This window comes from Miscanthus floridulus, chromosome 7 (assembly GCF_019320115.1).
Source record: "Miscanthus floridulus cultivar M001 chromosome 7, ASM1932011v1, whole genome shotgun sequence".
NCBI classification, from domain to species: domain Eukaryota; kingdom Viridiplantae; phylum Streptophyta; class Magnoliopsida; order Poales; family Poaceae; genus Miscanthus; species Miscanthus floridulus.
In genome coordinates, this window is record NC_089586.1 from 72,297,552 (window position 1) to 72,315,081 (window position 17,530).

Here is a 17,530-nt window from a genome sequence, read left to right on the forward strand (position 1 = left end):
GAATTGAAATTCAATTGAATCCATGTTGCTTGCCCAAGCATATTTACCAAGTGTAAAAGGATATGGACAAGTTTCATGAACCCTAAATGGTAGCAATTGCTCCCCCTACATATGTGCTAAGAGTTTGGATTATAGCTTGCACATATGCTTAGATAGGAAATGTAGGAGTCAATGTCTACCAAATGATGCTAAGGTATAATAGATGGACCTTTGAAGCGTGATACCAATCGGAGTGCACCAATTTACCATCCTTAGCACCATGGTTAGTTCTATATCACTTGGAAACATACTTTGAAAAGATATCACTTATAAAGAATTACTTAGAAATGAAAGTTATCTAGTGATTTCATTTCATCATTCAATCTTACAACTAACATTTATCACACAAGCATGGATGTGTAAATTTAATACTTGTGCAAGCAAACATATGAAATGCACATTCAAATGCACTATACAAGTTCATGAGCTTGCTCCCCCTACTTGTGTGCTCAAAATTTTAGTTGATCCCTTTCCTTTGTTATATCTCTCCCCCTATGTCACATATCTAGATATCTTTATGTTTGTTTCTCTCCTTCTTATCTTTCCCTCTTATCTTTGTTTATCTCTCCCCCTTATCTTTGTTTCTCTCCCCCTTTGTCATTAATGACCACAAAGGTTCTAAATAGAATTACTTGTAGGGTCGAGATTATCAATGTCAATCAATGGGGTGAGGGTCATTTTCCCAAATTTGGTTCAATTCTAGATTATTCCCCAAAGATATTTAACTCGGTTTGATCCAAGGACAAGCTTCTTCACACCTCCAAATAAGGGTTATCTTGTACCATGTTGAGTTAAACACTTATAGTTCATTTTCTAGATTAAACACTAGGTTTACAAGCCCATAAACATGTCATATGCTATCACTAGATCAAAACAAACATAGAAGCAATAGTGATACCATATAAACATCAAAATCATTTGTTTTCCATGAATGAGCCTAATAAAATAGAACCACTTGAAAGGTTCTAAAAGAATTGAAAATATGACTAGATGCACTAAACATGTCCTTTACAAGGATGTATGTCATGCCAATCAATTTTTACCTTGGATTGATCGAAGGAGAGGCATGTCATATGAGTGGGGTGCATCAACACATATTTGAGAAGTCCAATATGTTCAACTCATTCCTTAGCTTGCAAAACCTTTTCTCATCCAATGGCTTGGTGAATATATCAGCAAGTTGATCTTCGGTTCCTACACTCTCAATGCAAATGTTCCCTTTTTGTTGGTGATCTCTTATGAAATGGTGGCGGACATCAATGTGCTTTGTTCTTGCATGTTGCACCGGATTGTTGGTTAGCTTGATTGCACTCTCATTGTCACATAGCAATGGCACTTTCTTGAACTTGATTCCAAAGTCACTCAAAGTGGCCTTCATCCAAAGTATTTGTGCACAACAACTACCGGCGGATTTGTATTTGGCTTCAGCGGTTGATAATGCAACACTATTTTGCTTCTTTGATGACCATGAAACAAGTGATCTTCCCAACAATTGACATGTGCCTGAGGTGCTCTTCCTTTCTACCTTGCATCCCGCATAATCCGAGTTGGAGTAACCAACTAGCTCAAACTTTGCTCCTTTGGGATACCACAAACCAATATTTGGTGTATGCTTCAAGTACCTCAATATCCTCTTTGTAGCCTTCAAATGACTTTCTCTTGGTGAGGCTTGAAATCTTGCACACATGCATACACTAAACATGACATCTGGCCTTGATGTGGTCACATAGAGTAGGCTTCCAATCATAGACCGATACAACTTTTGATCCACCATATTTCCACTTGCATCACTATCCAAGTTGCCATTAGTTTCCATTGGTGTGCTAATGACTTTGCTATCAATCATGCCAAACTTCTTGATCATGTCCTTGATGTACTTGCCTTGACTCACAAATGTACCATTCTTCAATTGCTTGATTTGAAGACTAAGGAAGTAACTCAATTCTCCAATCATGGACATTTCAAACTCATTAGCCATCATCTTTCCAAATTCATCACAAAATTCTTGATTGGTTGATCCAAATATGATGTCATCAACATAGATTTGCAATACAAATAGATCTTTTCCAATCTTCTTGATGAAAAGAGTGGTGTCAACCTTGCCCATGGTGAACCCTTTAGAGAGTAGGAAATCTCTCAATCTCTCATACCATGCTCTAGGTGCTTGCTTCAAACCATACAAAGCTTTCTTCAACTTGTATACATGGTTGGGCTTCTTATCATCTTCAAAACCGGGAGGTTGCTCAACATATACTTCTTCATTGATGTAGCCATTAAGAAATGCACTCTTAACATCCATTTGATAGAGCTTGATGTTGTGAGCACAAACATAGGCTAGCAAGATTCTTATTGCTTCCAATCTAGCAACCGGGGCATATGTTTCTCCAAAGTCAAGACCTTCAACTTGAGTATAGCTTTGTGCTACCAATCTTGCTTTGTTCCTTACTTGTCGGGGACCTAATACCAGGGTACCCTAGGAGGTGGAACCAATAACCACCAAATGTAAAAAACTTCTGGATGCATAAGGGCGCCATGTCATCCCTTGTTCGAGTGACAGGAGTTCGGTTCCGCCTCGCCCAACACCTTCGAGACGGGCTCGGTCTTGCCCGAGGGCCGAGGGATAAACTCCGTCTCGCCCGACGCCTTGAGGACGGGCTCGGTCTCGCCCGAGGGCTGAGGGATGAGTTCCGTCTTGCCCGATCCCGGAGGGGTGGGGTCAGCCTCACCCGACGCCTTTGTGGGATAACCCTGCCTCGCCCCAAAGGCTCAAGGCTAATCTCCGTCTCGCCCGACGCCTATAGGGCGGGCTCGGTCTCGCCCGAAGGCTAAGGGATAGATTCCGCCTCGCCCGACCCTGGAGGGATAGGGTTAGTCTCGCCCAAGAGATAGGGATTGGCCTCCGTCTCACCCGACGGCCCAGAACGAGCCTCGCCCTGATCGATATCTATCCCTCATAATGATGGGTACAGGACGAGACAAGAGGTTCGGGTCAACCATGGCTCCAACGACCATACCCTGCGCCCTGACAGGAAAAGAACTGCCAGGGAACAACAGGACTGATGCTTTAGACCCTTCCAGGCGCCGCAGAGCCCAAAAGGTATTACAGGTGCATGCACCTCACTCTGTAGAGTTGTAGGCGCCGCCTTCAGCTCTGGGACACGGAACCCAACGAAGATATACGACAACCGCTACGCTCCAAGAACGGATTTGCTATCTCCACGAATGACGGATACTCCATCACCACGCTGTGGACCCGAGGGAGCAGAGGGCCCTCTTCCCGACCCCTTAGGTCCCCCCAGTCAGAGAGCCTTGGCCACGGCGCTACACCGGACCCCGACCCCGAATTCTCCCAACAAGAATCATGGGAACCAGAAGGCGTGTGGAGCAAGGCTGGGGGGAGGCTCTTAAGTCAAAACCACTGTACTACAACCCATACCCTGGGGGCAGCATGCTGTGACTAATCAGACATCCTACAGAGACATCGACAATATCGTAAGCACTTATCTTCCTTCGCACTCATCAGGATGAAGGACCTGATCGGATAGACGTAAGCCACAAGCCTAAGTAGAATACGCATCCTAGAGTCCTCACCTTTGTAAAGCCAGCCCCTTCATCTATAAAAGGGGAGGCGCATCCTCCATCAAAGGGACGGAAAAACAATAGTACGCACTCATACACACATTCAAGCAGCTACGAAGCTCTTGACTACCTTCCAATCCTTCGATCAGAGACTTGGGACCAGTCCCTCTCTCAGCAGTTTGTATCCCTTACTACAGACCATTCACGGTGCTAATAACACAAGCAGCAACAAACTGGACGTAGGGACGTTCCGCCCGAACCAGTATAAATTCTGTGTCCTTTAGCGCACCATCCGAGCCTAACGCGCATTACTATAAATTCATTTGCCGGTGCTTGTATGAAACACCGACAGTTGGCGCGCCAGGTAGGGGGCTTTGCGCGTTCCAAATCAGGTCTCGGATGACCACCCACGCAATCACCTGGGCCTCGGGCGCACACGTGCGTTTCGGCGACCTGGATTTCATCATCACACTAGAAGGAGAGCTGGCACTGACTCACTCAGCCATCGGATCTCCCCCTTCCATCAACCTCAGCCGTCTCAGGCTTGAGGGTCCACCGGGCAACTCCCGGAGAGTCCCGTCACCCAAAAAGGCCTCTCACAACGCCACCATGTGTTCGGAGGGGTCCGTATGGAGCGCCCCGATAGCATTTCTGTTCGGTCTCCGCAACATTGCGGCAACCGCTGGCCGTCTTCTGGCGCTATGTGTGGTTCAACCACCCACAGACATCGAGTTCGTGGGGGCGATTGAGCGGGATACGAAGACCCTCTACGAGCTCCTCAATGAGGAGCCTGTATCGCTCTCCAGCTCGGATTCCAGCAGGGGGAGCCACCACCCTTCCCAAGAATGCTACATGACGCAGACCCTCGAGGGTCACGTCGAAAGCGCCTCTAGGGAAGAGGCCACCCCTACAAACAATCCTGAGAGCAGATCTAGGGAAGAGGGGACAGCCCCATCTCACCTGAGGATGGAGCAGCTAAGGGCTCGTCAGCAAGAGATCGATGAGGCCGGGCAAGGGCTCGCACAGGAATACACGGACATCAATCGCGAGATTGAACGCCGCAAAGACGGGGGGCGCACGCGCGCCACAGCCCGCACCGTACATCAAAGGATCCTCACCGACGATGGGGCCTTTCCTCACTTTGCTCGAGCCAGCCAGAACATCGCCGCAGCGACCGCCTTGCTGCATGGTCTCCCGGAGGCCGCGACGTCCGAGGATCGACGTGCTTATCGGGAGATTCGCACGTTGCTCGAGCGCGCAGCCGCGCAGCAGGCGGAAAGTTCATTGTCTCGACGACACGAACCCGACACCAGCCAGCGCGCGCCTTCAGTGCGTCCCACCAAGGACGCATCCGTACACCAAACACCGCCAGCCGGTGGGCAGCCCTCCGTTGTCCCTGTACATCAACGCCTCGGCCGTGGCCGCGACGTACGTAGCATCATCGACGCTCGGAGACATGCCCACAGCGACGAGGGAGAAGCAGCGCGCCGCGGCTATCATCCCTGACGTGGCGGGCGCTACGACAGCAACGAGGACCGAAGCCCAAGCCCCGTCCTGCCAGGCCCTCAGGCCTTTGGCCGGCACATCCTCAACGCTGCGTTCCCTCTAAGGTATCGACCGCCTATGAACATTCCTAAATATTCTGGCGAAACAAATCCCGGGCTTTGGCTTGAAGACTATCGGCTTGCATGTCAAGCCGGTGGTGCGAGTGATGATAATTTCATTATTCGCAATCTCCCGCTGTTCCTGGCCGACTCAGCACGAGCGTGGCTAGAGCACCTACCGTCCAATGCTATTCAGAGTTGGGCGGATCTGACTGAGATCTTCGTGGGTAATTTCTAGGGCACGTACAAACGCCCTGGAAACCCATGGGACCTCAAGAACTACCGTCAGAAAGCCGATGAAACCCTCCGCGGGTACATCCGGCGCTTTTCCCGACAGTGCAATGAGCTCCCGAACGTCGCCGACGCCGACGTAATAGGAGCCTTTCTATTCGGAACGACCTGCGAATCCCTAGTCCACAAGCTAGGACGCAGGGGCCCGCGAACTACCAAGGAACTCCTGGACATCGCCACTAGTCACGCCTCTGGAGAAGAGGCAGTCGGGGCCATCTTTGATCGCACCGACGGAAAAACTAGGCGGGACGAGGACGCCAGCGAAGGCGCCTCCAACCGTCCCGCCAAAGGGAAAAATAAGAAGCAACGGCGCGACAACTCGCTCGCGGCCGCTGCCGACCGCAAAGGTGGCCGGAAGCCCGCGGAGGGCACTCCGAACCACTTCGAGAAAATGCTCGAGGGGCCATGCCCAAACCACGCCTTCCCAGCTAAGCACCTATACAAGGAATGCGACCTTATGCGCAAATACTTGGCCGGGGGTCTGAACAAGGAGGAGCAGGGGAAGGAGCCTGTTCCCACCACTAACGACATGGAGGAGAAGGACGACACCTTCCCAACTCCGACCGGTGCCCTCATGATCTTTGGAGGATCAACGGCCTATGACTCCAGGCGCCGCCAGAAAGTCGCACGTCGAGAGGTCTATACCGCTGGACCGGCTATGCCAGCTTATCTCCGGTGGTCGGAATCCGCCATAACCTTCGACCGGACCGACCATCCGGATACCATCCCACACCCGGGAAGGTATCCGCTTGTCGTCGACCCGATCGTCGGTCCAAAGCGGCTCACCAAGGTACTGATGGATGGGGGCAGCGGCCTCAACATCATGTATGCCAAGACGCTCGACAAGATGGGCGTCGACCGAACGTGCCTCCGCCCCATCCGAGCACCTTTCCATGGCGTCGTGCCAGGAAGGCAAGCCGTGCCGCTAGGACAGATTGACCTACCCATCACTTTTGGGGATCAATCCAATTACCGGACTGAGACCCTCACCTTCGATGTAGTGGGGTTCCCGGGGACCTTCCACGCCATTCTGGGGCGACCATGTTACGCGAAGTTCATGGCCGTACCCAATTACACGTACCTAAAACTGAAGATGACGGGCCCCCGTGGGGTCATCACCATCGGCACCTCCTTCCAGCGCGCTTACGAGTGCGAGGTCGAATGCTACGGACACGCATCCGCAGTCATCGCATCCGAAGAGCTCGCCACCCATAGGGAGGAGGTCATTGAAGGGACACCCGACGCAAAGAAGTCGTCCGGATCGTTCGAATCGGCAGAGGGCTCTAGGGACGTGCTCTTGGATCCTAGTAGCTCCAAGGGCAAAAAAGTCCGAATCGGGACCGCGCTCTCCTCCGCATAGGAAAGCGCGCTCATCGACTTCCTCCGCGCCAACAAGGACATCTTTACGTGGAAACCCTCGGATATGCCGGGCATCCCGAGGGAGGTCGCCGAGCATACTCTCCAAATCCTCCCGGGCTCCAAGCCGGTGAAACAACGCCTGCGCCACTTCAACGAGGAGAAACGCAGGGCCATCGGCGAGGAGATAGCCAAACTACTAGCCGCAGGATTCATCAAGGAAGTATACCACCCAGAGTGGTTAGCAAACCCTGTACTTGTTCGGAAAAAGAGCGGGAAATGGAGAATGTGTGTTGATTATACTGGCCTCAACAAAGCGTGTCCAAAGGATCCATTTCCTTTGCCACGAATAGACCAAATAGTCGATTCCACCTCGGGGTGCGAAACCCTCTGTTTCCTGGACGCATACTCAGGCTACCATCAGATCGTGATGAGAGAGTCCGACCAGCTCGCGACATCTTTTATCACGCCCTTCGGATCATTTTGCTACGTTTCAATGCCGTTTGGTTTGAAGAACGCTGGGGCAACGTACCAGCGCTGTATGCTTAGTTGCTTCGGAGATCTCATCGGGCGAACCGTTGAGGCCTATGTCGACGACATCGTAGTCAAATCCAAGCGAGCTGACCACCTTGTCGCCGACCTTGAACGTACCTTTGCGAAACTCCGGGCGAACGGCATCAAGCTTAATCCCAAAAAATGTGTTTTCGGGGTCCCGAGGGGCATGCTGCTCGGCTTTATTGTCTCCGAGCGTGGCATCGAAGCCAACCCAGAGAAGATATCAGCCATCACGAGGATGGGCCCGATCCAAAACATAAAGGGGGTTCAGCGGATCACCGGGTGCCTTGCCGCTCTCAGTCGATTCATTTCACGCCTCGGCGAACGAGGACTCCCCCTTTATCGACTCCTGAAGAAAACTGACCGCTTCGAGTGGACAGCCGAGGCTCAGGAAGCACTTGACATGGTTAAACGATTTTTAACTAAGCCGCCGGTCCTAGTTCCTCCATGCGATGGAGAATCTCTCCTATTATATATCTCGGCCACCACCCAAGTGGTTAGCTCCGCCTTAATAGTAGAGCGAGAAGAAGAGGGGCACGCCTTCAAGGTACAGCGCCCTGTATATTTCATCAGTGAGGTGTTATCCGACTCCAAAACCCGCTACTCCCAGATCCAGAAACTCCTCTACACTGTCCTCATCACCAAAAGGAAGCTACGCCACTACTTCGAGTCACACCCTGTGACAGTAGTGACGTCGTTCCCCCTCGGCGAGGTCGTTCGTAGCCATGATGCTACGGGAAGAACCGCAAAGTGGGTGCTCGAGCTGATGGATCAGGGCATCTCTTATGTCCCCCGAACGGCGATCAAATCTCAGGCACTGACTGACATCATCGCGGAGTGGACCGAGGTCCAGATGCCACCAGCAGCCGTCGATCAAGAGTACTGGATAATGTACTTCGACGGATCGCTGATGAAGAAGGGCGCCGGAGTAGGACTAGTCTTTGTATCCCCCCTCGGGGTCCACATGAGGTACATGGTTCGACTTCATTTTCCCTCATCAAACAATACTACAGAATACGAAGCGCTCATCAACGGCCTACGAATCGCCATCGAGCTGGGCATCCGACGCCTTGACGTCAGGGGCAACTCTTAGCTGGTCGTCAACCAGGTCATGAAAGAGTCAGGCTGCTATGATACCAAGATGGAGGCATACTGTCAAGAGGTCCGACGTCTGGAGGACAAATTCGACGGCCTCGAACTCAATCATATCCCCAGGCGCCTCAACGAAGCGGCCGACACACTCGCAAAAGCGGCATCCAGCCGAGAGCCAGTTCCAATAGGCGTCTTTGCCAGTGATCAACACAAGCCCTCGGTACGCTACGCGGGGTCGGAACAGGCCGACGATGGCCCTTCTAGTCCGACCCCCAAGGCCGATCCACCAACTGTTCCTCCCGACCCCGAGGTCATGGAGCTTGAAGAAGACCCAGCAATGGAGTCCGATCCTCCCACTGACTGGAGAACGCTTTACATCGACTATCTCCTCCACGACGTTCTACCAACCGACAAAACAGAAGCCCGACGGCTCGCACGACGCGCCAAATCCTTCGTTCTTGTAGAGGGCGAACCCTACAAATGAAGTCACATTGGAATTCTGCAACTTTGCATCCCTAACGAACAGGGAAAACTCCTACTGAGCGACATCCACGGAGGGGCATGCGGACACCATGCCGCACCAAGAACCTTGGTTGGGAAGGCATTCCGATAGGGTTTCTATTGGCCCACCGCAGTAGCCGATGCCGAGCAAATTGTACGCACCTGCGAAGGGTGCCAATACTATGCTCGGCAAACACACCTCCCCGCCCAGGCTCTCCAGATGATCCCCATCACGTGGCCCTTCGCGGTCTGGGGGCTTGACCTGGTTGGGCCACTTAAAAAAGCACCCGGAGGCTTTACCCACCTGCTTGTCACCATAGACAAGTTCACAAAATGGATTGAAGCTCGGCCAATATCCACAATCAAATCCGAGCAAGCTGTGCTGTTCTTTCTCGACATCATCCATCGCTTTGGAGTACCAAACTCCATCATCACAGACAACGGCACGCAGTTCACCTGTAGGAAATTTGTTCATTTCTGTGACGAACAACACATCCGAATCGATTGGGCAGCCGTCGCGCACCCCCGGACGAACGGACAGGTCGAGCGTGCAAACGGCATGCTCCTTCAAGGCCTCAAAACCAGAATTTTCAACCGGTTGAACAAATTCGGCGCGCGTTGGCTCGCTGAGCTCCCGGCTGTGCTCTGGAGCCTAAGGATGACTCCTAGCCGGGCCACCGGCTACACACCCTTTTTCATGATCTACGGCTCCGAGGTCGTTCTCCCGACGGACCTTGACTATGGAGCGCCAAGAATCAGAGCATATGACGAACAGGGAGCCGAGGCATCTCACCAAGACGCCATGGACCAGCTGGATGAGGCCCGCGACATCGCCCTCCTCCGTTCAGCCAAGTACCAACAAGCGTTACGGCGGTACCACAGCCGACGGGTGCGGGGTCGAGCCTTCAACGTCGGAGACCTCGTCCTCCGCCTTGTGCAGAGCAACAAGGATCGCCACAAACTCTCCCCGCCCTGGGAAGGGCCCTACATCGTCGCGGAAATACTTCGCCCAGGCGCCTACCGGTTGAAAACCATCAAAGGAGAGGTCTTCACCAACGCCTGGAACATTGAGCAGCTACGTCGTTTCTATCCTTAAAATAATCTTACACTTTTCTTTATCAGTTTTTGTCTTAACAGAACCCCGATCCTTAGTGATTTCTGACCCCTACAAATCGCGAGGGGTCAGACCTCACTCGGGGGCTGGCATGTGATCGTAACATATGTTATGTGTAATACAAGTATCGCGATTGCAAAAAATCCCTATGTTATACTTACAAACATTCTATAAGTTTTCCATTCGCCTCGTAAATGAGTCTCGAGGGCTAAGACCATGGGAACCAATTCTGAATACAACTGGTAGGACTGCGAGACACCCACGCCCCAGCGGCTGCAACCTCTTTGCTCACCAGTTCAATCAGAATTAGTTTGCCCACGTTCCTAGCTTCCTATGACTTAGACCATGAGAAGAGTTGGAAAGCGCTAAAATGACTTGCCACAAGCAAAGGATGTAATTTTGTTCATTTTTTGCACGAATTCACCACTTACAAAGCGATGTCATTACAAAAAAGGAACAATATACTCCGAAGACTGTTTACTCGGGGGCTTCCCCACAATGTTATTTCATTACAGTCTCGGCTCAGCTCTACCACAAGTGCTACTACGATCGCCGCACCACGCTCTCCATCGGCGACGTCGAGGGCATGTACATGGGCCAGTTCGTCCACTGCGGCCGCCGTGCCACGCTCTCCATCGGCGACGTCGAGGGCATGTACACGGGCCAGTTCGTCCACTGCGGCCGCCGTGCCACGCTCTCCATCGGCGACGTCAAGGGCATGTACACGGGCCAGCTCGTCTACTGTGGGCGCCGTACCACGCTCTCCATCGGCGACATCTTCGCTGGATCCTCGAAGGCGCCACCATCTATGACGCCTCCGCCGGAGCGTCCGGGGACTACGCCATCGTCGTCAGCCGCAACCCCGGCAGCAACGCCACCGTCATGGCGTCTGGGGACTACGCCATCATCCCCAGCCATAACCCTGACAATGGCGTAGGGGCAGGAAACGCCTCCTGCCAAGGGAGGAGCGCAGCGAACGACGGCGTAGTCAACAATGTACGACGCCCACCGACGCCTTTTCTCCTTCAGCAGCAGCGACTCCTCACCAAGGGCCGCGCGTACCATCTCATCTACGTTGGATAACCTCCGGCTCGACATCACGCACCAGACTCACGAGCAAGGTTGTAAGTTCTCTATCTCTCTCTGGCATTACTCTTCCTCACTCAGGAACCACCGCGACGCACGAATGCGTTTGGCGGAAAGGAAGAAGAAGGAGAGATAGCGGCTCGGAGGCAGAAGGGGAGGTGGGATGAGAACTCCTCTCCCCCTCCCTATTTAAAGAGGAGGCGCAGTAACTAAGGAAAGGCGAAAGGACCACGGATGACTTGATGACGGGACCCTTCAGATCTCCTGGGTCGACCGTTCGGCCCAGAAGACACGACGAACGAACGACCAAAGAAAGATAAGCCTCTCAGCTTTCACATTTTGTGCGTTAAAATTTGTTCGCAAGATTCCGACCCCGTCAAATAGCAGGGGCGCGAACATCACTCGGGGGCTATCGAGGATGACTACCAATCCAGACATCCTCTTCACCCGACCCCTCCGTACGCTTGAAACTAAGGGCGCGATATATAGGCACAAAGCTTTGAGTAAAACTGGACGAACTAGCAAACTCTACGCCCCGAGAGCTACGATGTTTCTGTTCACCAGAAAAATCACGCTCAAACGCCTCTCGCGTCTCTAGTTTCGACGTCCGCCTTTCCCAAAGAAGGGATCGGAGGGATCCGCCTACAGCTGTCAGGTTGCCCAAGTTAATCGAACAGCTCGGATCGTCACCGAGACACAAAAACAAAGAATAGCAATTCTTACGCAGGTTTTTCCAACCTCGTCACAAACGTCAGGGCCCGAACCCATCTGGTAGGAGCTTTTCCGCCACTCATACCACCAAGGTAACATTACCGCTTTTATTTTCAATTAAATCTTGCATTCAAAACATTTCATATGCAAAAAATTGCATCCCAATGATTCGTGTCGCATCACGAAATGGCTGTCGCCTTATCCGATATAGGCAACCACAGGCTGAGGTTCGAAGGTCGGCCCGCGAAGGGCTCGAGGCCGCCTCACGCCGAACAGGGCCAGGGAGAGATAACCAAGACAAGCCCCAGCGGCCTTGCCCGATCTCGCTCAGAAGCGAACCGGGACGTCTCGACCTTCTCTCGTTCGATTCTAACCTCGAGCCAAACCCATAGAATCTCCATCGAGGAGAGGCCATCGGGCCCCCTGAGCTTATCGAACGACTCAGGCATCTGCCGAGAGGCGGGTTAAGAAGTTGTGGAGTGCCACCAGAGGGCTCTGCCGATCCCATCAGCAAATGATGGACCCGGATTCCACACGAACGTACCCGTTAGCGAGCTCGTTGAGCGCGGTACTCAAGCCGTCGAGGCAAGTGTCGTTCACTCAGCCCCTCCGATTGCGAAAACCGAGGACGAGGTAACACGCAAATAACGGCCGACCCCCATCAGACCCTAACAAGGCTCGAGGGCTCGGGCCAAACAATGCAGGGGCAAAGGCCCCACCTTGCCGAGCCCATAGAGTCCCCAGTTGGGATTTCTGTTGGAAGGCAGGGTAGGGATTATTGCGAGGACATCCATTGTCACCAAAACCACGATTCCGGTCTCCAGTAACACCCGACCCCAGGCAGGTGCGGGGGTCGGACCTTACTCGGGGGCTGTTAAGGTACGGCTACCTCCTCAATCTCCTCACATTATAATCAGCGGCATAATTCAGGGGAACATATTGGTAAGACCGTAAAAAATCAAATCGCAAAAAATCAAACAAAACGAAATTAAGACGCAAAAGCACGAAAGGCGTCCAGACTCGAAAAATACCGACACTTGTCCACATATTACATATAAGCTATTCTCAAAATTGTTCGACTAATTACTCCCGCGAAGGGAGAACCATTTCTTTCAGACTGTCTGCCAGGTTCTTCGCAAGGGGAGCGACCATCTTCTCCATTTCCTCCAGCTCTTCATCCTCGTAGGTGGACGGAAAGCCTTCGCTCATCACCCTCAGGTTTATTTCCTTCTCATAATGGGCGTGGGCGACGGTGAAGGCCTAGGTAATCCCGGCGTGAAAGGCACTCTCCTCAAGTTGGCCCACCCGAGCCGTGATACCTCCGACACGAGCCGCGAGCGGGCTGGTCTCCACAGGCTCCGTCACATTTAGGGCATTAAGGACCACCCCGACCGCAGCTTGTAGAAGATCATGCTCATCGCTCTCTGCCTGAAGGGCCCTGCACGTATAGGCAGCCTCTTTCTCCAGCTTGGTGGCGACGTTCTTGGCACTCAACTTTCCTTTCACCGCGTCATCAAGCTCCGCCCAGAGAGAGCGGACCACCTCGACGTCCTCGTCCACCTTCTGCTGGAGGGCTGTGGCCCTACTCTCGGCCTTCTGCCGGAGGTCCCGCTCCATCTCCAGCTCATTCAGGATTTCGCCAGCCTTCTCAATGGCCGCGGCATTCCTCTGCAGCAGCTCGTCTCGCTCTTTTTGGAGTTTGGCAATCTCCTCTCCATCCAGCTTAGACCTCGCCGACAGGTCCTCGAACATCCCGTGTGCCTCCTCCACATCCTGACGCGCCTGGGCCTCCCGCTCCTGGATGATGGCAAGCTGGGTGGCCATGTTTGCTCGCAGCCGGGCCTCCTCAGAGAGGCGATCCCGCTCCGCCTTCTGCTCGCGGAGGAATTGGGATTTTTTCCAGCTATGAGCAACAAGAATCTAAAGAAGACTGATATCAGAAATGCGAGAACCCACAAACACACGAAGAAAGAAAAAAGAAAGTCCAGAAAATACCTGAGAGGTAGGGATAACGATCTCACGGAGGGCTCCTCTGGCCTGGTCTAGGGCGTTCAGCATGGTCGAAATCCCGATGTCAAGACCCTCTCGCTCCATACTCTTGGAATGATCATCGAGCGAGAAAAGAGCCGATGTCAGGTCCTGAGCAGCCATCCACTGGAGCGGCGACTCCCCCCGCGCAGGGGAGCGGCTTCCTCCCGACAAAGGGGCCGGTGGCAGCTCCCTCCTGACCCTGTGTGGCACCACTGCTGCACCCAAGGACCCTCCGGCTGCACCCTCCTCCGTCTGGACCGCTTCGGGCGCCACGGGCGGATCCACATGGGCACCTGGCGGCGCGGATTGCACCATGCCCTCGGGTGCCACCACGACCGCGCCTGGCTGATCTTGGCTCGGCGCAGTCACGATCACCGGTGGCATACGGTCCTCGGCCAGCTCTTCCATGCCCGCCACGGAAGAAGCCGCTCGCTCAGTAGCCTCCGCGGGCGTGGGAGCCACCATGGACGCCGTCGGTTCGGCCAACGCGGCCCCAACGTCGGCACCACCCCTGCCCGAAATAGGGGTAACTCCAGGCGACGCTGTCTGTCCCGCTTGAAGGGTGAGACTCTTCTTGGGCGCCAGCCCCAGGGGGTGACCCGTCCGCAAGAACCTACACAAAGGTAATAACCGTTAAGTCAAAATAAAAATGAAAAAGAGAAGAAAACAGAGGAGTCAAGAGCTTACGTTGACGTCCTCGGCCGGCGGAAGCGTTTTGGGGACGGATCCCCAGACCCCTGCCCTGACTCGTCCGGGCGGGACCGTTTCATGCCTGCCCCCTGCTCCGGGGCAGGGGGGTTCATCTCGTCGGGCGCGGCGCCGGAGTCGCTCCCCCCCATCGTCTTGTCGGGCGCGGCACCGGAGCCGTCCCCCTCCCTCGTCTCACGAGGCGCAGCACCGGAGCTGCTCCCCTCCATCACATCACGAGGCGCGGCACCAAAGCCGGGCGCCGCTCCAGTACCACCCCCCTCCACGATCGCCTCAGGGTCGGCGACAGCAAGCCCGGCGTCCCCATCCACCGATCCTCGGCCGGCACGCCGTGCGAAGCGGCGGACTCGCCGGCCTCCACTGACCTCATTGATTCACTTCCCTCTGCGTGAAAAGCGAAGGGCCCCTGCACGGGTGGGTGGCCACTTGTCAGTGTTTCCTCATCCTCCAGGACGCCCCAATCCACGTCGACAGCTACCTCATCATCGTCGTCGTCATCATCATCATCGTCATCATCCTCACTGCTCACGTCCTCTCCCCGGTCCCGTGCCTCCTGCTTCAGCCATTTCGCCTTCTTCATCTCCTCCTTTGCTTTCTTGTCCTGCTCGGCCGCGAGTCAATTTGCCGCCGCCATAGCCCTGTCCTTCGGCAGTGGAGCCGGACTATCCTTGAAGACTAGCCCCCTCGGCTAGCCCCAACATCACAAAAGCAAGTATTAAAAAAGGGAGATTCAGGAGAAAGAAAGGAGTGCAGGAGAAGAGGGCTTACGAATTCGAAGAACCCAGGCTCCGGCCGCATTGGGGGATGCCCGGGCACCGAATACACGATGTCAAGGACCATGCCGGCAGAGTCCTTCGTCGGCTCCGTCGCCTCCTTGACACGCTGCGCCACTTCCAAATAAGGGAGCGCCTCGTCAACGAGCACTATTCCCTCGAACGATATCCCTGGCATCATCCGATGCAGGGGAAGCACACGCGCCATCAGTGGCGCCACCCTCCTCGCGTGGTAGGCACCGGTAATCCCCGACCCCTTTACACCCCGACCCTTCAGGGCATGGAGGGCAGAGAGAAGGTCGGAGATGTGCTTCTTGTCTTTAGCCTAGATGCCCTAGCCCCATGACGCCGGAGCATCCACAATAAGACGTCCGGTGTACTTCGGTAGGGGGGCACTCGCATCATCCCTAACATAAAACCACTGCGAATGCCATCCCTTGTTGGATGTGGCCAGACGCATGTATGGGTAACCCTTCGACCGGGTATGGCGCAGGTGAATGCTGGCACACCCCATTGGCGCGTCTACTTCTTTCCCCCCAATCTTCCTCTTCGACAGACTAACGCTAAAGAAATACTGCCACAGATCAAAATGGGGATCGATCCCTAGGAAACCCTCGCACAGGGCAACAAACGCTGCCATATGCTGTATCCCATTGGGAGTTAGATGCTGCAGCTCTACCTCATAGTAATCTAATAGCCCCCGAAGGAATCTATGCGCGGGTACCCCGAATCCCCGCTCATGGAAGAGGGCAAAAGAGACGACATACCCTTCAGGCGGCACCGGCTCACCCTCGTCGCCAGGAAGCAACCACTCCTGGACGGTGGATTGTGGGCGGAGAAGGCCACGACGGACGAGGCCCTCCAGACGCCGGGAAGAGATGCTTGATCTGCCCCACAACTCCATTGAGGCAGTAGGGGGGAAGGGCAGGCGCGAGCTTAATGGCGGCTGGAACACGAACGTAGGCCGGTCGATGGTGGCGATGCGGGCGTGAGGGGCTGGGAAGATTGGCGGTGGATGTCTCAGAACGCAAAGGAAGGGGAGCGAAATACGGGACCCTGGGGGCGAACCCCGCGGTTTTATAGGGGGCGACGGACACGAGAAGGGCAACCGTCCGCCTCGATCTCCGGGCCTGCCACGCGCGCCCCCGCATCACATCGCGGGACACGCGTCCGCAGTCCCTATCCTCTCACCCCAAAAATCTCGGCGGACGGTTCGCCTTCCCCAAACAAATCCGGACTCCCTACCCACCAGGGAAGCGCAAGCCACAAAGGCCTGTTCTTTTCTCTTTGGCCCACCTAGGGCCCAGAGACTCACCGGCCGGCCCAACTAAGAAGGAATCCGCAAACGATCCGCCATCAAGGGCAGAAACACCCAGTTGATGTAAAACTAAGTCCTTCAGCCTTACCCGCGAAGGGGCCGATACAAACCCCCGGGCGACTCTACTTGAGTCACCTGGGGGCTCGGGGGCTACACCCATCGGGTGCGCTCGCGCGCACCCTCCGGCAAATTAGCTTCAACGAAATCAAAAAAAAAACACCCTCCAGGCGGTTCTACCCGAATCACCTGGAGTCTCGGGGGCTACTGTCGGGGACCTAATACCAGGGTACCCCAGGAGGTGGAACCAATAACCACCAAATGTAAAAAACTTCTGGACGCATAAGGGCGCCATGTCATCCCTTGTTCGAGTGACAGGAGTTCGGTTCTGCCTCGCCCAACACCTTTGGGACGGGCTCGGTCTCGCCCGAGGGCCGAGGGATAAACTCCGTCTCACCCGACGCCTTGAGGGCGGGCTCGGTCTCGCCCGAGGGCTGAGGGATGAGTTCCGTCTCGCCCGATCCCGGAGGGGTGGGGTCAGCCTCACCCGACGCCTTTGTGGGATAACCCTGCCTCGCCCCAAAGGCTCAAGGCTAATCTCCATCTCGCCCGACGCCTATAGGGCGGGCTCGGTCTCGCCCAAAGGCTAAGGGATAGATTCCGCCTCGCCCGACCCCGGAGGGATAGGGTTAGTCTCGCCCAAGAGATAGGGATTGGCCTCCGTCTCACCCGATGGCCCAGAACGAGCCTCGCCCTGATCGATATCTATCCCTCA

General features: G+C 54.4%; 1 protein-coding gene across 1 annotated transcript in view; it reads right to left on the minus strand.

The window, feature by feature from the left end:
* LOC136465648 (uncharacterized) overlaps positions 1–14,876 on the minus strand; it is a 109,966-nt gene extending 95,090 nt beyond the window's left edge. Inside the window, exons 1-3 of the mRNA XM_066464301.1 lie at positions 14,707–14,876; positions 14,158–14,572; positions 13,489–13,800 (exon numbers count right to left, since the gene is read on the minus strand). Of these exons, the coding sequence (XP_066320398.1) occupies positions 13,489–13,800; positions 14,158–14,572; positions 14,707–14,876 (897 nt within the window). The remainder of the gene's footprint in view (positions 1–13,488; positions 13,801–14,157; positions 14,573–14,706) is intronic.
* Positions 14,877–17,530: the final 2,654 nt, after the last annotated feature.